Genomic DNA, 21,880 nt, shown 5'->3' on the forward strand with positions numbered 1-21,880 from the left:
AGTCTACTAGGAGTTGGTAAGATGGTTCAGTGGATAAGGTGCTTGTACCTGGTTAAGTCTAAAATAAACATTAAAACTCTGTTGGGTCCCCCCAATTCCTTTATCAAGTATGAGGACTAGAGTTCAAGTCCCTGGTATTTACATAAACCCAGGCAGGATGGGAACCCACATGGAAGCCCAGCACTCAGGAGGTAGAGCAGAATCCCTAAAGCAAGCTGACTAGCTCAATTAGCCAAACTGCCAAGCTCTGGATTCTGGTGAGAGACAGCAATCAAGAAGTCACCTGAGATCAATCCCAGTGTCAGGATGCAGGGGCACACACATAAACATGCATCCCCACATACAAACGTTCTCAAACACATACAGACCCATATGCACCAACAGATATACCTATAAAATGAATAAAACATTAGTCTACAAGTCTTGTTATCAATACGAACCTTCCAATCACCTAGCACTCCACCTTAAAGTATAAGCATACCATATCTAAAGATCACCATATAACTGAGGAAATTATCAACAAAAAAAAAAAGGAAGACACACTGAGTGGGATGGAGAGGTGGCTTAGACAGCTCAGTGTTTAAGAGCACTTGCTCTAACAGAGGACTGGGGTTTGGTTCCCAGCACTTTCGTGGAGGCTCACAACCCCCTCTAACTCCAGGTCCAGGGGCTCTGATACCCTGTTCTGGCCTCTATGAGCTCCTACACACGGTGCATAGACAGACAAGACACAAACATGTATACACACACACTTTAAAAAAAGAAAAGATAAAGAAACACACACACAAACATACACACATGCATACACAATAAATGACTCACGAATGACTCTACAAACAAGTGTTCTTCCTTCCTTTTATTGCAGTCCTGGAGATGGGGGCCCCCACATATTATCCTAAAACAAGTTATCACAGGGTACTGGGTAATAATCATTGAGGAAAATGCCATACCTTATTTTTCCTGTTGTCATTGTACTTGATTAAGTCTAAAATAAATGTTAAAACTTCTTTGGGACAAAGATTATGAACATCTCTTAACAAAGCCATGGCAACTGGCATAGTCTACAAAAAAAAAAAAGAAAAACAAGTTTTAAGCATAGAACTCAACTTCATTACTATGGCAATTTGGGCTATGAAGAGAATCACTCTGGGATTAACACAGATATTCAGATGGAGCCTAATACCCCATCTCCCACTACACACCCATCTAAAAGCATCACTGCTGAAACAAGTAAGAAACCCAGGGATTGTTTTCATGACTGGACATATTCTACAGGCTATGTGCCTTAACCCTCACTTGCTGGAAGAAAGAATATATAACATAAATGGTCTTAATCCACTTCTAAGTGATACAGTGGAACGGGTATACAATTCCAGCACTGGTTCATTCTAACTTCCACCTTCACTATCCACTACTCTGCATATCTTTGGCTAGTTGCTTCCTCGTGATCATTTTTAGGGCTCAATAATACATGAGCAAGAGGCATTAAGCAAACTACAGCTTACCAGCCCTTGGACTAAGGGCAGATAGTAACCTAAAATTCAGCATACCTTTCTTCTTAAAATTTTATAAGCAACTTTCTGTGAGTGGAAACACGACAAACACAAGATAGCAAGTTCTGCTAGTGAAATAAAGCTAATGATTTCAGCCCGAGATAGAAGAGTAGATGCACAGAAATCTTGGTCCTCCTCAGAACATGGAAGAGATCAAGACTTTCCCTTGTAAACTGGACAATAAAAAATAAATGGCTCATTTTCTTGTTTAAAAGAGCAGCAGTAAGCTGGGCGGTGGTGGCGCACACCTTTAATCCCAGCATTCGGGAGGCAGAGGCAGGCAGATCTCTTTGAGTTCGAGGCCAGCCTGGTCTACAAGAGCTAGTTCCAGGACAGGCACCAAAAACTACAGAGAAACCCTGTCTCAAAAAAAAAAAAAAAAAAAAAAAAGAGCAGCAGTGAGAACGGTGGTACATTCTTGCTAATGCCAGCACACTGGAGGTAGAGGAAGGAAGATTAGGAATTTCAGGCCAGCATGAGCTACAGAGTAAGAAAACTTGTCTCAAGTAAAAGGGGCAATATACAGAGGTAATAAATAGAATCAACTGTAGTGTGACAGTTAATCTTCACTGCCAGTGTGACTGATCTGGAGTCACCTAGGAGACATACTTCTGGGCAAACCTCTGAGGGCATTTCCAGAGCTTTAGCTGGAAGGTAGGAAGATCCATCCTGTGGGTGGCACTATCCCACAGGCTGGGATTACAGAACAAATAAGACGGAGAAAGTAAGCTGAGAACCAGCATTTATATTTCAATGACTCCTGACTGTAGGTGTACTGTGACTAGCAGGACAAGCTGTCTCATGCTTCTCTTGCCAGAGGGACTAGACCCTCTCCAGCTGTGAGCCACAGCAAACCCTGCCTTCCTTCGGCGGCCTTTGTCACAGCAATGAGAACAGGTACTGATGCAGGGAAAGTTCCTTTTGCGTACAGGAAAATCTGTTCTCTGCTTATTCTGCTCCTTAACAACGGAAATGTAAGTGTTTGAGCTAGGCACTCTTTTCTTCTGCCAACTACAAGTATTACATAAAAGTCAACTTGGACTAATCACATTATCTTTCCAAGTTTCCTACTTCAACCCACAATAAAAAATAAACTTTACACTGCAACCTAACACACACACAAACTCATTTTGGAAGCAAGCAATATATGCAAACAACGAAATAAAACAAACAAACAAAAAAAACAGCCTTATTTATAGCCAGATGGTGGTGACATACACTTTTAATCCCAGCACTCAGGACAGAGGCAGGCAGATCTCTGTGAGTTCGAAGCCAGTCTGGTCTACAAAGCAAGTTCCAGGACAGGACAGGCTCCAAAGCTACATAGAGAAACCCTGTCTCAAGGGGGAAAAAAAAGGCCTTAATTATCTTTATGACACACATATGTTCTTATCCTGTCCAGTCAATCTTCTTTTCTTAGAACAAAAGCCAGGCCAGTAGTGGTTGTGTATGCCTTTAACTCCAGCACTGTGAGGGCAGAGACAGGCAGATCTCTGAATTTAAGGTCAGCCTAGGGCTACACAGATAAACCCTGCCTCCTGAACATCCCTCCAAAAAAAGCAAACAAAATCTCTAACCTCCATATTACCTTTCTTTCGTGTTTTTACCCCATAACCAGAGCCCCACCACCAGCTCCTGCTAATCCTATTTCTCTCTCCAGTCAGGACTCCCCTCCAGTATCATGTCTGTTTTTCTTTCTTTACTACTTTATTTTTGGGTGACCTACTGAGTTTAATTAGGGTTGCTTATGGGAACGTGACACCTTTCCAGTTGCTACACCACTGAAGAAAGCAACTCTCCCGCTCTCACAGCCATCAGCAGCCTGTAAGCCCCAAGGGAGGGTGGGGTCTAGTGAGTCCATCCCCCCCCCCACCTCCCTACAGAACCTAGTCCTGTAATTCTCCGCAGCTGCAGCTAAGAGGTCAAGAGTGTTAACAGCCCTGTCCCACCCTACCCTAAAGATGTCCCACAACAGTCTCCGGGCTCTTTTATTGCTTTGGGCCCTTCTTCCACCGTCTTCTGAGCTACAGAAGCAGTTTCACTTCAAAGACAATTTCCTTTCTAAAGGCTTGAGGGAAAAAAATTGTGTTCATACCTTTTCTTCTGTTCAAAGCCTGGCCTGTGTTTTATATTAACTTTCTCCTCTGGCTTCTGTTTTTATCAAATATGCCTGGAGATTCCTAATCTTCCATATGGAACGAAACAAATCCCACTGATTCTTTTCTCTGCTTTGCCCTCAGCAGCTGCCCACCTCTTCAATTAAGATCGAGACATCACTTTTATTTCTTTTCTCCTCTTTAACTTCACACTTCATACTAGTTCGAGTTAGTTAATCTAACCTTAGTCTTCATTCTTTAGACTAACAGACCGTGTAAATGATTTCCAAACAACTTAACAACCAGTCACCTTCCCATGCTTCAATGCACCCACACTTCCACTCCCCCTTTAACCTATCATTTACAAAAACTTCCTGCAAGTTTAACATTAAACACACTCTATACACTTAGTCTAATTTCTTCATTCTAAAAAAATAAATGTGGCACTAGCAGAGCTGTAGCTAGCTCTGCCCTCCCTGTGCAGCACCCTGTAGGCTGCCAGGGCAACATGACACCTGTCTCCAAGCAAGCAAGCAAAGCGTTGGTACTCTGAACTGGGCTGCTTCTGATTCAGAATGTACTGTCCCCATTCTAGGAGGCCAGCTATCAGAAGGTGTGCACATACTCCATACCTCAGCTGCCCAGGTTACCAATCAAAGGGCATTCATTTCTCTTCATGTTACAAGTGATGTGGATATGATTTATATAAAGTTGAAAAAAATTAGTAACCACTTAAAATTTTAGGAAACTTCAGAGCAGAGGCAGACTTGTGAGAAATGCACACCTATATATGAATAATCTCCAAGTTAAATACATATACAAGAGTTTGTGGATTAAAAATAATCATACTAGGTGAGCATCACTAAAGTTTGTTTATTATAAAACCATGACTAAGAACAAAGAGAAGCAAGGAGTACCTTCTGCAGGAAATAACTCTGAAAACTCATGAAGTTGTTTGTTTTCACGATGTTTGGACAAGTTTTACAACAAAACATTCGAGTAAAGAGAGACTTCATGGCTGGTGGTCCTGTCCATGTGCTCACCATTGAGTTTGCAATCTGTAAAGAATCAGAGGATGCAGTGCTTTCCATCACCATTAGAAATACACTTTGAAGACAAAATGGCTTTCTAAAAGTCAACACTACAGTTCTTGGAAATTAATAGAAGTTGGTCTTTTATTACCCATTCCCAGAAAAATACACAAACTCCCCCACCAAAAAACCCAACCAAACAAACCAACCCAAGATAAACCAAAAGCCCCACTCCTATGTGCACTTACAGCCACTGTGCACAAGTTAATGTCTAAATGCCAGCATTCTCTCGTGTTTAAGGAATGCATACTTGCAAAGGCTTCTCTGACTGGTTTGTCCCTATACACTTAGGTAGATGTAATTCTGATATTTTAAGCTTATAAGGTAAAAACATTACTGTGAGTTTTAAATGTTTTTCAGTCTACTCAAGAGAAAATGAAGCTAATTATGATGCATTATTTATTTGAAGATGAATACTGATGAATATAAGTTCCAGGCCAGTCTAGGGTACATCCCCCTACCCCCACCCCAAGTCATGTACAAGGCCTTTAAGTGTTCCCATGTTGGTATCTGTCCCTACCCAAGAGCAGAAGCTAATGTTGAGTGAATGGCTGTTTTCTCTTACTCAAGCCACACACCCTACTCTAGCTGGTGAAAATCCCTGGCACTCTGTTGGCGACAACTAACTCAGAACTAGTACACAGGCTTGAGTGTCCAGTGTCTCTCAATCCGAAGCTGATGAGGCCAGAGTACTGTAAGCCCGCCTTGCTGTAGCAGCTGCCCAAAAGCAGTGCCACTGCGATTCTAGCTAATTAAAACTGATGTGGGCACATGAAAAGAAGCCCAGGCTTCACAGTTAAAGAATATCTAAATATCCCAAGATTACAAAAGACAAAAATAAGGGAAAAGAAAGACTGAACTTCATGTACCAAGCAAATGCTATGTTAAGTAAGCAAGGCTAGTACTAGATTACTTGATGCAAAACAATAACAAATTCCTAAATTATTAAAATATGAAAATAAATTAACGTAAGAGATCCTGGGAAAAGAACTTTCAGAAAAGTTCAAAGTTCAAAACTTTAAACCATTTCCTTCCTATAACTATTAATGTTCAGGACAGTGGCGCACACCTTTAATACCAGCACTCGGGAAGCAGAGGCAGGCAGAACTCTGTGAGTTCAAGAAAACAAAAAACACAAAAAAACTCTTCCTACTGACATTTTAGGGCCAATAAAAGTATCTGAAATGAAAGACATTATGATTAAATACTTTATCCTATAGTTTTATGGCTCTACTAGGAATTTAACAAAAATCACAACTCTGCGGAGCACCAGTGAAATATATTCCTAGCAAATAATCCCATTTTCCCTCTAACATCTGAGAGTCCATGAGACGGAGCAAGGCTGTCATTGGCTGCATTAAGCACTTGGTAGACAGCACTGCTCAGCTTTCTGTCTGCACTCTTCTGGGTTCAGATTTATTTTTAAAGACTGTTTATTGATAGATTAACTTTTTCTAGAATGTTAAATCATAGACTGTTATTACAGATTATTTACCACTAATTTCAATTCCTAAACTAAAATAAAAGAACTACCACAATGGAACAATAAAATGTGCTGATTTTATGTATTCTCACGTGAAAACCTAAGTCACTACAATCACAGACTCTCTTTTCTATTTTTTTAAGATTTATTTATTTATGGTTAGGAATGCTCTGTCCACATGTATGTCTGCACGTCTGAAGACGGCACTGGGTCACACTACAGATAGTAGGTAGACACCGGATCACACTACAGACGGTAGGTAGACACCGGATCACACTACAGACGGTAGGTAGGCACCGGATCACACTACAGACGGTAGGTAGACACCGGATCACACTACAGACGGTAGGTAGACACCGGATCACACTACAGACGGTAGGTAGACACCAGATCACACTACAGACGGTAGGTAGGCACCGGATCACACTACAGACGGTAGGTAGACACCGGATCACACTACAGACGGTAGGTAGACACCGGATCACACTACAGACGGTAGGTAGACACCGGATCACACTACAGATGGTAGTTAGACACCACGGGGCAGCGAGAAATTGAACTCAGAAACTGGAAGAGCAGCCAGTTCTCTTAACTGCTGAGCCATGTTTCCAGGCCTCAGTTACAGAATTTATTTTTTTTTAAGATTTACTTATTTATTATGTATATTGGGCTCTGCTTGCATGTATACCTACATGCCAGAAGATAGCATCAGACCTCATTACAGATGGTTGTGAGCCACCATGTAGGTATTGAGCTCAGGACCTCCGGAAGAACAGCCAATACTCATAACTACTGAGCCATCTCACCAGTCCCAGTCACAAAATTTCTAACCAAGTTTTTCTTACTCTTAAAAATATGGTTGGCAATTTAAAATGGAAAAATCCTCCTTGGTTTTCAGTTTGACAATTATAGCATTTTTGTACATATCTATTTTATATCAAAGATTTTTTTTTTGGGCCAGGCAGTGGTGGCGTACACCTTTAATCCCAGAACTCAGGAGGCAGAGGCAGATGGATCTCTGGTCTACAGAGTTAGTTCCAGGGCAGGCTCCAAAGCTACAGAGAAACCCTGTCTCAAAAAAACCAAAAGAACAAAAAACAAAAAGATTTTTTTTTTAAATCAATGCTGTTAGAAGCATTTGGTACAAGCTTTCCAAGGTACAGTTACCAAGAAAAAGTTAAAGACTCAGTTGAGTTTGAGTTCATTCTCAGAGCCTCTGTGTAAAGTGCACAACAGTCAGAGGCAATCTTCCTGTCTCCTGTGTAACCTCACCTTCGCAAGACAGAAGCAGGCCGCCATCCGGACCCGGTAGAAGCACTGCTCTTGCTCTAGGATGTCGGTGAGCGCCAGGCGCGATGCCGGGGTGGGGAACTTCTCCAGGGCCAGGATGGATTCCTGCTGAGCCACGACATCTCTCTCATAGCGGAGCTCATACTGCCACATGAAGTCAGCCTGCTCAAACTCCACCTTCCTCAGGACGGACATATCTGGGTCTATTCTTATCCACAGCAAAGGGGAATCAGCGCTAGAGAAAACACAATTTCACAACTTTAAAACTCACCTACGGAAACAAAAACAAAGCAGTCACAACTCAGTCTCTCCTGTAGACACAGTATTCTCATGCTGTTCACAGTTTTATTATAGTCATTTTAAAATTTAAACCAACTTTTCGCTGTGTTAAGCTAACTTTCTCACAATCTTACTAACAAGATTTTTAAAGACAGGAAGAGTTGTCACATAGAATACCAAATTTCAAATTTTCCATTGAAAATATTACTCTGAGAATTTTAATCTACAATTATAAGATGTCAAAATGTAAATGATACAAACTTTCTTTAACTTCCTATGCCTGATTATAGTTATAAACATTACCCCTTATACTGAATTAATTTTAGTTGACATATAGTATCTTTTAAAATGCTAGGCTCTACCAACAGTGGTGGTGCATGCCTTTAATCCCAGCACTCAAGAGGCAGAGGTGGGCAGATCTCTGTGAGTTTGAGGCCAGCCTAGTCTACAAAACGTGTTCCAGGACTGTCAGGATTGCTTTGAAAAACAAACAAACAAACAAACAAAAAAACCAAAAGCTAGATTCATAACTATCTTTCTCAAAAAAGTTCTGAAATCATAATTTGAAGGCCCATCACTTTATTCTTTTTTTTAAAAAAATATTTATTTATTTATTTATTATGTATACAATATTCTATGTGTGTGTATGCCTGCAGGCCAGAAGAGGGCACTACACCTCATTAAAGATGGTTGTGAACCACCATGTGGTTGCTGGGAATTGAACTCAGGACCTTTGGAAGAGCGGGCAATGCTCTTAACCGCTGAGCCATCTCTCCAGCCCCCCATCACTTTATTCTTACCTATTTCTCAAGTAATATGCAAAGTAAAAATCAAGTCTATGTCAATAGTTTGATCAAAAGAATACCAGTTTGTAATACTAATTCAGTTTGGTACTGGGTGCTCATGACATACTCGGTATAAAATTATACTTAAGAAATATTAATCAATATCACAATCAGCTATAATCCTAGCAGGTGGGGAGTTAGAAGCAGGAGTATCAAGAATTCAAGTCCAGAAACTGGACAGATGGCTCAATGGTTAAGAATACTTGTTGGTTTTACAAAAGACCCAAGTTCAAGTCCCAGTCCCCATGCGGTAGGTAGCTCACGGCTGTCTACAACTCCAGTTCCAGGGGATCTGGTGCCCTCTTTTGACCTCCACAGGCACCAGACATGCATGTCATACACAGACATACAAGCAAGCACAACACACTCGTGCATGTAAAATAAAGTTAAAACAAAAACAAAAAGGCCAGGCTCAGTAAAAACCACCAGGACTACAAAAGACTAAAAGGAAATATAAAAATGTAGAAGAGTGGTACTCACACAGTTTGCAAGCACAGAGGCACCTCACCATGCTCTGGAGCACTGCCCCAAACACAATCAATATCACCCTGGGCTCACCGGAAATCTAAACCTCGGCCCACAAGGAACACACTGAGTCAGAACTGGTGCTTTAAGATCTCTGTAGTGAGTCACATGCACATCGGTTTGAGAGCACTGAGAAGCACCAGCAAGAGAGGGCCAGAGGCTGTGCAGTGAGGCTGTGCCCAGGCCTACACTACTGCATCTCTTCTCATCCAGTCTGAGCATGTTCTTTCTTCAATGAATTAATTGGATTGAATTTCTTTTTAATAGTTTTGCTTGACTTTAAATGGCTTTAAAAACACACATTCCAAAGATAATTACATACTTTTAGGTAACTTACTCCATTGCAGAAAGGTCCATGTCAACTTCTTCCCCATTCATCAGTGGAATCTTTTTCTTCTTATTCCTATATTTAAAGAAAAGTACAATTGAAAACCGTAGAATTTCCAAATCAGAATGAAGCTACCGAGCAGCAAAAGTTCAAATAAAGGACTTTATGAATCACTAAAAGATATGCCAAACAAGAGTAAATATACAATGAATTGGGAGTATAAAAACAAGAAAATCTACCTTGAAGCTGGAGAAAGTGGGTTGAAAGCAAATCAGTCTGAATACATAAGACCCTCTCTCTCTTGTCAACAACAAAAAAGCAAACAAAAAAATTTATTTAAGACCCTCTCTCTCTTATCAACAACAAAAAAGCAAATAAAAAATTTATTTAAGGCCAGATCTGATAGCAGAAGTCTATAATGCCAACACTTGGCACAGAGGCACAAGAATTGCGTTAGTACCTAGTGAGTTCTAGGCCAGCCTGAACTACTGAGTGATACTATGTCCTAAAAATAAAATAAATATATAAAAAAAACATTCCAAAAATAGAAGTGTTTCCACAACAGAAAGCAAGAGTTGGGTGTGTAGGGCGCATGCCTGCAATTCTAATATTTGGAAGGTAGAAATAAGATGAAGGCTAGTAAGGGCTACATGAGCTCCTATCTCAAAAACACCAAAATCAGACGCAAACAAAGTATGTGTGGTAATTTTAACATGACGGACCACCGGAGAAGAAGCTGGCCGGTAAGACACTCTTCCTATAAACAGGTGCTGTACAACTGGAATTTTTTTCAGGCATTTTTACATGGCGGATTTTCAGTTTCATCTCCAGTTTATAGGTCTGACTCACTACCTACCTTCTGCTTTTCGAGTGGCAGGGTATATCATGCTTGAGACTGTTTTCTTCAATTTGCAAGGTATGGTTGAAGGATCCATCTAACTCTTGCACTGTCACTTTAAGTGGTCCCTTTAAAAAACCAACAGCAACAACATACTATTAAGTATAGTGATGTTTTATTTATGTTTTAATAAGTAAAGCTTGACTAAAAGCCAGAAGGGTAAAGCTAAGCCACTAGAAGTCAGGCAGTGGTGGCACACACCTTCAATCCCAGGATTTGGGAGGCAGAGACAGATGGATCTCTGTGAGTTCAAGGCCACCCAGGGCTACATAGGACCAATGCAGAAACAAGATCAATGCAGAAATCCAGGTGGTAGAGACTCACCTTTAATGCCAGCACCAAAGGGAATATAAAATGGGAGAGAGAGACAGTCAGCTTAGTTGTGGTCACCCAGCCTTGGTAGAGGTAAGACTTTGCTAGTGGCTGGCTGCTTTGCTTTTCTGGTTTTCGGGTTAAACCCCAATATCTGTCTCTGGATTTTTATTATTCGTGCTACAATTAAAACTGCTAGAAAATGGCCAATGCACATTCTTAAAGGCAAGTAAGTCACGATAAAATCCTGCTATATGAAGTACATAGTGACGGAGAGGGACGGCAGTTGGTGCCAAGGACGGGAGTTGAGGACGTGTGCTCTGAAATCTCTGTAGCCTCTTCCCTTCAAGGACTCACTGCAAATTCATCATTCACCCCAGCCTGAAAGCCCTTCCTCTACTGGAACTGCAATCAACGGGGCACCATACTCTTCTAGAAAAACACTTACCACGTACTTCTGAGTTCCAGGAGATGTGTAATCTTGTTTTATTTCTAGTTCTAAAACGTTTCGTTTTCTATTAAACGCAAAACTTCCGTAAAATTTTACTACTCCACTCTGGTCTCTGAAGAATTGTAAAGGAATTTTTACATACTAAAATGAAAATGTTCTTTAAAAAAAAAAAGCTTATTATAGTAACAATTTTCAAATGCATTCCCACTAGATCAAAGTACACTTCATTATATCCCAGGTGGCAAACTATTCAAAATTCTTGTGAAAAATGTTTCCCAGATTAAATAAAATTTCTGAAACATTGACAAGACTGTGTTGTTAAAGTAATGCCACTCCACTGGATTAATAATAGTACCTTGAAGTGAAAAATGCAAAAATTGTCAAGTTCCAAGATACCATTCAAGTTGAGCCAAGCTCCAAGCACATTTAAAAGTCACCAGACCACTTCATCTTACAAGTACTGCTATAGGCTGTCTGCTAGAGTACTTACCTTATCGCCATGCAACCTACCTCTCTGTTCATATTGAATAACACAAACTAAGCCAAATTTTATCAATATAAACATCCATGTTTATATATGAATCCAACTCAGTTTTTGGAAGGAACTTAAGAAGATTTGAGTCACAGGTCAGTTCTTTCTAATTGTAAGAAGCAGCAATGGCTCATCTCCCTCTTTTCCATCTTTCACACAGTGTGTTCCCTTTCCTGCTTCGCTGAGCCCCTACTAAAAAGGATACACCCACTGCTTTATTAAGGGCTGGATGTCTTTGCCAGAGACGTTGGAAATGGATTTCAAAAATCCATAGGTGGAAACCAGCATCTGGCTCCACATGTGTGACTGGAACTTCTGAGACGAAGCAGTGCTAGCCAGACTTAGTAGTTTATTGAAAACCTGCAAGGACAGAAGGCCACATAGCACTGTTTCCAACTGGATACTGCACCTAGTTTGCATTGGATCTTTATGGGATCATTTACAGAAGACAGTGATTATGTAACATACATATTTTTTTGAGCTAAATACTAAAAGCAAGAGGAACATACATATATTTAAACAGGACATAAGAATACTATTCATAGAAACATTACTGAATGCTAAAAATTTGCACACAAATATCATTTATTAAGAATTAGAAGCACAATATATAATACCTGTCAAATTTTATAAAGGAATTCAAAACTAGGAATATTCATTAGGACCCTAGTACTCTTATGTTAGGCATGCCATAAATCATCTCGTGTGTTCTTCTATTTTAAAAAAACAGAATATAGCCAGGCAGTGGTGGTGCACACCTTTAATCATAGTACTCAGGAGGCAGAGGCAGGTGGGTCTCTGTGAGTTCGAGGCCAGCCTAGTCTACAGAGTGAGTTCTAGGACAGCCAAAACTGTTTCAGAGAAACCCTGTTTTGGAAAAACAATAAATAAATAGATAGATAGAATTAACTTAAATTTAAAAAAGGCATGTAGAAGAGGAGTGGAGCTGTGTGGCTCAGTCAGATGGCATTTACCTAGCACATGTGAGGGTACCATAGCTAGCTAACATTACAAAAGGAAATTCATAAATGAGAATACTAATTAACATCTACATTCTAAAAAGTATAAATGCCCTTTTTATGGCATACTTTTCTTATTTTATATTTCTGTTCTTCAACCTTTAGAGAAAATGTATGTTTTCATTTTTATGATATTGGGAGTTAAACCCAGGGTTCCATTCACATTAAGCAAGCACTCCACTGTACTACATTCTCAGCAAAAATGATTTTTTAAAAGTTTTTCTTTTAAGCCTACCTTTAAGAATTCTATCAATCGGGAAAAATTAGCTGTTATTTTTTAGTGTATCTATGTGTTTGAGAACATACTTCAGTGTCATCTATCGGCCTAATATGTGCAAGACCATATATTTGATCCTCAGCATTTCAAGGAGAAAAAGAAAGAAAAATAAAAAAGAATGGAATGGGGAAAGAGAGAGGAGAAAAAAAAACAAAAACATACATATTTACACAAGTGATCCATTACCTTGTCTCTACTATTTCATCTCCTGTATGGTAACGACCTGTTCTTAAACTTTAAACATGGCAAAACCTAACGACAGCAACAAAGTAAGAGTCGTGGGATCTTCCTCGGGTGTTAAGGAGAGTAGCTGAGGCCAGGTGTGTGGCCTTCAGAGGCCACTGCATGAAGCTAAAAATGTGAAACCTGAGTTGTGCTGGAGACCCCCAAAATTTGTAGGTGCTAGAACCATGGACATCTGCCAAGGAGAGCTACAAACAGGGAGGGAGTGAGCTCAGGAGACAGAAGTGCTGCGGGCAGCAAAGCAGGAAGGGCGGAGCCACCTAAACCCCTTACGACTGGACAGAGTGAAGGGATTAGAACCCATCTGCTGTGTTTTATCTTTCTTTGGTCTGGCAGTTCATATTTCGCTATGCCTCAACTCCTCCTCTATGGAATGGGAATGTCTGATATGTACCACTATGTCATTCCAGAATTATGCAACTTGCCTTGTTTGTGTAGCTGTGGCTGTCCTGGAATTTGCTCTGTAGATCAGGTTTGCCTCAAAGATCCCCATGCCTCTGCCTCCCAAATGCTGGGGTTAAAGGCATGCGCCACCACTGTCCAGTGTAACTTGCTTTTGATTTTACAGAGGATTAAAATTAAGAGATTGCCTGGAGTGTCTGAAGAAATCTGGACTTTGAAGCAGGGTTTTGACTATGAAAGACTGTGGGGACTTCTGAAGCTGGACTAGATGGATTCTGCATGATGAGATGGCCACAAAACTGTGAGAGACAAGGAGAAGAATGTGGTGATTTAAATGAAATGTGCTCCACGAGTCTCGGGCATCTGAATACTTGGTCACCAGTTGGTAGCTGTCTGAGGACTAGGAAGTTTGGCATTTCTGAAGGAGGTGTGTCATGTGAGCAGGCTTTAAAGGTTTCAGAGTCTCTGCTCTCAGTGTGTTCTCTGCCTCCTGTTTATAGTGAAAGTACGAGTCTTCACTGCTGCTCCAGTTGCTTGTCCCCTTGCCTTCACTCCAGCACCACAGACTCTAATCCCCTGGAATTTAAACTCAAACACTTTTTAAATAAGTTGCCTTGGTCACCAGGTGGCGGCATGAAAGCCTTTAATTGCAGCACTTGGGAGGCAAAGGCAGGTGGATCTCTGAGTTCAAGAACAGCCTGGACTACACAGAGAAACCCTATCTCAAAATATAAATAATAAATAAATCAACAAGTTGCCTTAGTCATGGTGTTTTATCTCAGCAATAGAACAGTAACTAACTGAAGCACACAAACAGACACTGCTTTAATGTTAGAACTTACTTGGAGCATAAACTCCATGCTGATTCTGTTTTCAATCAGTCTCATCACGAGGTGAGCTTTGCACTGAAACATGGTGTAGTATTCCCAGGACAGGGTATGTGGATGCTTTATTGAAAAGTGAAGGTGAGAAGCTGGGCTGGAAAAAAACATAAATTTACTCAATATAACAAATCTGACTACTAAAGAAAACAAATAAGTAGAAGATGGACTTTATATTTAACATAAACAATTTAAGGTGTCCAAATGTTTCATCTTTCCAAAATTAAACAGTAAATTTTTATGCAAATAGTTTTTCACAGCAAATATCTAGAAGCAAAATTTTTTATGATCCTATACATACAGCAGAATTGCTCTTATCTTAACACAACCCATTCTGAAACTGATGGGCTCTAACTAATTACCTTTCAAAAATGTATCAAATTCTATCTCACAATCAATGTCTGTGTGGTGTTCCCTCCAAAAAAAACTTCACTCATATACATAAATTGAAATAGTAACTTTTAAAAAAGAAAAATCCAAGGGCAAGGCTGTAGTGCAGCTCAGCTGATAATGCATTTGAGAATCCTTGGGTCTGACAATGAGTATATTGTTGACATATACTGAATATATCAACAATATATTGAGAAGTATGTGGATTTATGACTTTCTTTGCTCTGTTAACATAAAACTGCTGCCGCACAGGAATTTGGGGTTCGGGGAAACCTGCATCCACTTGTGTCCATGGACCACGATCATCCTTACCTGGCTCTGGAATAAACTATCTCTTATAGTTTCCCTTTTGAGGTCAGAGATGTGATTCTATGTCAACACCCTTAGGATACAACGGCTGAGCAAACATTCTTATTCCTTCACAGAGGTACAGGAGAACAGAAGGACAGGACCAAAGTAAACCAAAGCACAGCAGAGCAAAGCTTAAGACTAGAGCTCCACGTCCAGTATCTAGGTCTTATTGTAGGATCTGGGTATGGGTCCCAAGGTTCTGCTGCTGCCTGGCACTTGCTGCCTCACTTTGATAGCACATGGCCTCTGTCTGGGCTGTTTTGGCTGCTTGAAGCTGTTCCTTGCAGGTTCTCACAACAAACAGCTTCCTGGAGTCTTGGCTCCATCTCTGGCTTCATTCTCATATCTTTATGCACTGCCATCTCAGAGGCTACCCAAGGGATCCTGACAGCCTCCCAGGGTTCAGGCCTCTATGACCTCGTAACTTGTGTTCCATGTACCGCAAAGTCATCACCCAGCTGATATCAAGGTCTGCTACCTGCTCAACCAGCAGTCAGATCTTCCTGGACTTCAGCTGTATGGCCTGTCAGTATCTCTATGGCTGAACTCAGGAAATCACATCCCTGGAAAGTCAGATAGTCAGGGAGCTCCAGAGTTTTCTTTTCATCTTTTACCTTACACTATGACAGGTGAAGTTTAGGCAGTTTCTGAGATGGCCTCAAGGGGCCTTTTCTATTGTCCCAGTGCAAACTACTTTGCTTCTTCTAATCGTCTTAATCTCTTCAGCTGTTAGCTCCCATGGCCCTGGCTTTTATGTGTTTCCTTTCTGGGCAAACAAAGTTTCCTGCTCACAATTTTCACAGTAAATCTGTCTAAAAGCAGCCAACAAAATCTACACAAAAGCGACCTTGAAATCTCAGGGTTCACAAACATAGACCTGTTCTTTGCTGTCATTTGGCATGCATGGCCTCTAGCCCAGCTCCTCATAGAGTTCTCAGTCCTAGCATAAAGTTCCCACATTGGCCTTTACTGTCCATATTTCTCTTGGCATTTGGTCTTCTGAGCTCCAAACAGAATTGTCCACTAAACAGACAGCAGTCTTAGGGATACCAAAACCTATGCCTCCACACTGTTCCAAATTTCCTTTCAAAACTCAGCTACAAAGGCTGAAGAACCACAGTTAGTTCAGAGAGAGTGCAAACTTCCTGTGCTAATAAACTTCTTGTCTGTAACAAAAACCTGAACAAAGCAGCTGAAAAGTAAAAGGATTTACTGCAGCCCAGATTTAATACACTCGGTGGAAAGGACATGATGGAGCAAAGCTACTGTCTCTTGGAAGCCAGGAAGCAGGGGGCTTGCCGGGTTCATCCATTGTCCCTGCCATTTCATCTGGCTCTGGGCATCCTAAGGCTACAGGGCAGTGCACCCATGTTAAAGTAGCTTCTTGTCTCTTAATCCTCCCTGGAAACAGCTTCACACAGACTTAGAAGTGTGCTTTACTAATAATCTTCTGGGCATTTCTCAACTCAATCAGGTTGACAATTAGATTAACCATCAAATTAAGCAAAATATTTCCATAGATTTTAAGTTTTAACAAGAGTAGTATAATAAAGTTGAATTAGAAAAGTTAGCATGTCGAGCAGAAAAACATTTCTAAGTTTGAATTCACTTGCCATCTCATATGACACAACAGTAACGAGGGGGCACTGACCATACTACCAGTCTGTGGTATCACACCATCATTATGGTTCTCGCCTTCCAAGGCCTCAAGAAACACACAAGTGATCCTGTAAGAGGTAGCCTATGAAATGAGGTTTATAATATCATCTCAGAACAAAAACATACTTATCCTTTTCTTTTCCACCACCAAATATGGGATGTAATAAAACTCCTCCAGTTTTCAGTTCATATGCCACTATTTTATCCAGCTCCTAAAAAAGATACAAATTAAGAGTCAGTGAAAACTTCTTCACACAACCATCTTTAGTGCTAGGCCACAAATTTCCTTTTGTGGAATCAGATGTAAATGCAACATAAGCAAACTACAGCTGGAGAACACTTCTTGTTTATATAAATAGAGCGAGTTACTCAAGCTAGCTAGATGGCAAGATCCAAAAATTTCTCTATATTTTCTGACTTCAGGGCCCGACAGCAGGTCAGCAACTTTTCCTTACGGCTCTTCTGCTTCTCTGAATTGTCTTCTAAATTGACTTAGTCCTTCTCAGTATTTTGAATCTGAGGACTAAAGCAGTTAAGAAGTGAGACTGAATAATGTTGATAATCTATCAATTTAAAACTCCTCTGTTCTTCTCTAACATGTAATACCTATTTAAAAAGTAAGAAAGAAAAGCTTGAAAAAGACAACATCATAACTATGCTGGATATTTGTGAATGGCTTAAATAATACAGACAGCAGAGAAGTGGTAAACAGCATCATAAGATGATTAGACGCCAACCGGATCCTGGCAACACAGTTGATTAGCCATGCACTTTACTAAAATATTTAACCTCTATGTGTCTTAGTTTCTTCATATGTAAAGTGTGGAGAGTAAGAGAATTAAGATAGACTGTTTTCATCCAAGTACTATTTTTATTATAATACTATCTTATTACTCATTGTTAAGTGATGTTATTCCTTCCACATGAAAGAATGGCACTCTCAGTGCTAAGTGTGGCATCCCTCCAACAAGTTTTTGAATAAAACATTAATTTAATGAGGATATTAATTAATTTAATTAATTAATTAATGAAGATATATTAAAGTGGGGAATTTTTCTACCTAAAAATAACGAATTTAAGAATCTAATCAAATCTAATGAAACCAATGATATATGTACTTAAGAAAAGACCTATAAATACTCTTTTCATTTTTGCCTTTATCTTTAAACAACAGGAAGATATGAAGTAATGACAGAGCACATGAAGGTGGATACTGAAGACCACACCACTCACACTGCAGGAGTCGTGAGCCTCCACCCCGAGTGGAGCAGGCACCACCACTACACCACCCTTACCCAGCTAGGACTTGGAGACAATGTAGGAAGCAGGTATAATCTTTTTTTGGTGATTTATTTTTCAAATGACATTTTAGAAGTATTTTACAATCACTGGAGGACAAGAGGGCTGGCAAAGGCTCAGTGGGTAAAAGAGTTTGCAAAAAGCCTGAGCACCTGAGCTTGAGTCCTGACTCACAGTGTAAGGAGAGAAACAATTCTAGTAAACTATCTTCTGACCACACGTGCGTCCAATACACAAAATAAAGGACAGGAGACAAGGAAATCGGGAAAACACTAACATACTACTGACTTACAAGTGGAAAACAAATCTAGCTCTTGTTTACCTCTTTAATCCAATGGCGATATTCATTAACACCGAAAGTTTTTTTCATCCAGAGCCCATAAATATAGCCTGAAATTCCTTTCAGGACCCATTCATCAGACCTAAGGAAAAGTCAATAAAGCTTTTAATCATTAAAACCTGTTCAAGTAAGGTCAAAGAGAGTAATGGAATAAGTGGCCATCCAACCTTCTTCACAACTGATTGTCTTTTAAGTTTAAGATAGCTTAGAATCAAATGCTTACTTATTGCACAGCCTGACACACTAAAAGGATAGTTGTCTTCTTCGGAACTCAAGAATGGGTTCTACTAGCGCTAAGTGTGTGAATCCCTTAACAAGATGTTTTCTGGACAGTTTGTGTCTGTAGGGGCTGGAACAGTGTAGCTCAGTAGTAGCCATTTCCCAGCAGTCTTGCAGTTCTGGGTTTGATCTCTAGTACAGAAGAAAATCAAAAGTCCAGTGCTTTACTGTCTCCTCTAAAACTGAATTTAGGAAAGTCCCTCTGTTAGTGGGACTTTCTCTTGACCACTGTTCAGAATGTCTACCACTAAAGAAGTACTTGTCCGTAGTTAGGACTGCTTAAGCCTAAAGTTCACATTTGCTAAATGTAAGAGCACATTCTCTACACTTGGAGGTTGAGGCAGTATGGTCAAGAATTCAAGGATATCATCAGCTACAAAGTTGAGTTCAAGGACATCTTAGGCTAGTTAAGATGCTATCTCAAAAGATCAAAACAAAATTCAAATTCTTGGACTGCGAATATGTGACAGAGTACTTGCCTAGCATGTACAACGCCCTGAATTTAAATTCTCATACAGGAAACTCCAATCCTATGTTGTTTTTTGGGGTGGGAGGGGTGGTTTCGAGACAGGATTTCTCTGTAGCTTTGGAGTCTGTCCTGGAACTAGCTCTTGTAGACCAGGCTGGCCTCAAATTCACAGAGATCCGCCTGCCTCTGCTTCCTGAGTGTTGGGATTAAAGGCATGCATCATCACCACCCGGCTAATCTTACTACATTCTTTATTGTGCCACATAGACATAATTTTTACCACCCAGGTTTTACAACATCCTTAAACTGTTTAATGTTTGTACTCTCTCTAGAGAAAGGCAACTGGCCCCAACCACTCATCTACTCACATATATCCATCAACCGCACACAACAGTAACATTAAATTTGTAAAAAGTAAGACAGAATTGAAATCCTACATTATTAAAATACAAAAGAAATTACATGGTGACTTCCATCTGTAATCCTAGCACTCAGAAGGCAGAGTTTGAGACCAACCTTGTCTATCTTCTAAGTTCTAAGTCAATGAGAACTACAGTGCTAAGAATTCATCACACAAAAAAAATAAAATAAAAAAATTAAAAAAATACAGAATTCATCTCAAGATGAAGAAAAGAAAAATTATCTCATTTTTTTTCAGTGTTAGGGCTCAAATTGAGGGTCCAGCCCTACAGAGAGCACTGCACCTCTGGGCCATACCCAAGCTGCAGAAGTGCGTCTCCCTCCCCTCTTTCAAGAAAATTAGCAAAAATCTAAAAACTAAAAGGCAAATTCTCTACAGCATTATCACTACTGCTGAAGATAATTACTTTGCTTTAAAAATCATCTCAAACATATTTTCCAACTGATCTGAACACTGACATTTGAATTCTAATTAGTTTTCTATACATTCAAATCAGCATTTTATTCATCTATTATTTTTTCAGAACTCTTATTTTATGGTAAATTATGTAAGCAACTCTACTGCTTTGTTTTTTTACCTTTTTGAAACAGGGTCTCAGCACATAGTGGGTGCTTCTCTGAACTTGCTACATAGATCAGACTGGCCTCAAACACACAAAGATCCACCTGCCTCTCTGCCTGTTGAGTGCCGAAGTTAAAAGCATGTGACATCATGCCCCACTAATTAAAGTGTGATTCATAAAGCCAATTTTAAAGCCGATACAAAAATAGTTAAGATAAAATTTTACTAATTGTTTTCTTTTTTGAGACAATCTCTCAAACTAACCTCCCATTTGTAGATTATAGGCAACAGCGGTTTATAACACAGGAGAAGGAACTTGGAGTGAAGCCCAGCTGCACATACCCATCGTCCCCTTCAGAGGTAGAGGCAGGGGCATCAGTGTCAGTTCAAAGCCAGACTCAGCTACATAGTAAGTTTGGGGATAACATGGACCACAGGAGAGTCTGTCAGAGAACAACAGGGGAGAGGAGGGAGGCCAGCTTTCCTGACCCTCAACTGAATCTGCAGTTCTCACAAACTCACCAGGACATCCTGGATATGAAGCACCCGAAGAACTGCTGTGCTAAGGACTGCGCTAAGCACCGTCTGGTCAGCGGTGTCTCGTCGATAATCATGGCACTGTGCAGAAGGTTTGTGCTGGAAGCCAAGGACACAGAAGGGACTTAGAGCCAAGGGACGCACAGTCAGTCGGTCAAAATAGAGTACCCGTACTCCTAAAGCAATTTAATTTTAGGTACAAGCTCAATACAGAAGGAAAAAGTCAAGAATATTCACCCAAAAGTTTTTCTATCTTTTCAGAGTTTATCTGAAATTCACAATCTGTCTAAAGCAAGGAACACAATGACAATGTTATATATTGATTTTACAAAAAATATAAATCACTATTTTTGGGGAGTAAAGAAGAAACTAGTGTGTTAATCAGATATGAATACAAATAAAATGGGGTTGCTTAATTTCAAAAATCCTTGCGTAGGCTGGATGTAGAGACACACTCCAGTGAACCAGCATTCTGTCCAGCACACAGACAGCCTGAACACATAGTGTGGAGCTACTTCTCCCCAAACCAGAAAACCAATAACAAAAATGAAACCCTTCTAGTGTCTAGTAAATTTTGGTCCTCTGTTGTTTACTTCTAAGTACATTGCTCCATTGAATGTTTCCAACTGTGTTCTGAAGAATATATAGGATTAGTATCTCACATGACACATGAGAACTTTTAGGGACAGGAAAGTAAAACAACTTCCCTGACACATAAGACTTAAAAATTTTGAACCCCTTGCACTCCCCTCAAATAAAAGAGGGGCAGAAAAGAAGGGCTAAAACAAAGAAAAAAAATCTGTTTTGTTTTTCTAACAACAAATTGAGGATGCCAGTACATTTGTACAGTGCTCCCAAAAAGACACACTAATGATGCATAAATATGTAAGCTAAAATTTATAAACATTAAGAAGTCAGAAATGGAAATGTGAATGATCATTCTGGGGGCAGGCACTGGGATGTGCCACTTCCTTATGGAGGAAGCTACATTGTAACATTTTCAAACACACCCAATTACCTACAAACTCACACCAGAAGTTCAAAAACCCAGTTACCTACAAACTCGGTC

The 21,880-nt window shown here is 40.0% G+C and overlaps 1 protein-coding gene across 1 annotated transcript in view; it reads right to left on the bottom strand.

The window, feature by feature from the left end:
• Positions 1 to 21,880, bottom strand: part of Taf2 (TATA-box binding protein associated factor 2) — a 59,943-nt gene that overhangs the window by 24,676 nt on the left and 13,387 nt on the right. The window contains exons 8-18 of the mRNA XM_087898780.1: positions 20,797 to 20,910; positions 18,527 to 18,626; positions 17,032 to 17,117; positions 14,467 to 14,602; positions 11,889 to 12,043; positions 11,149 to 11,263; positions 10,347 to 10,456; positions 9,500 to 9,565; positions 7,496 to 7,748; positions 4,567 to 4,707; positions 951 to 1,061 (exon numbers count right to left, since the gene is read on the bottom strand). Of these exons, the coding sequence (XP_087754906.1) occupies positions 951 to 1,061; positions 4,567 to 4,707; positions 7,496 to 7,748; positions 9,500 to 9,565; positions 10,347 to 10,456; positions 11,149 to 11,263; positions 11,889 to 12,043; positions 14,467 to 14,602; positions 17,032 to 17,117; positions 18,527 to 18,626; positions 20,797 to 20,910 (1,387 nt within the window). The remainder of the gene's footprint in view (positions 1 to 950; positions 1,062 to 4,566; positions 4,708 to 7,495; positions 7,749 to 9,499; positions 9,566 to 10,346; positions 10,457 to 11,148; positions 11,264 to 11,888; positions 12,044 to 14,466; positions 14,603 to 17,031; positions 17,118 to 18,526; positions 18,627 to 20,796; positions 20,911 to 21,880) is intronic.

Source organism: Myodes glareolus, chromosome 19, assembly GCF_982192425.1.
Source record: "Myodes glareolus chromosome 19, mMyoGla1.1, whole genome shotgun sequence".
Classification (NCBI taxonomy): Eukaryota; Metazoa; Chordata; class Mammalia; order Rodentia; family Cricetidae; genus Myodes; species Myodes glareolus.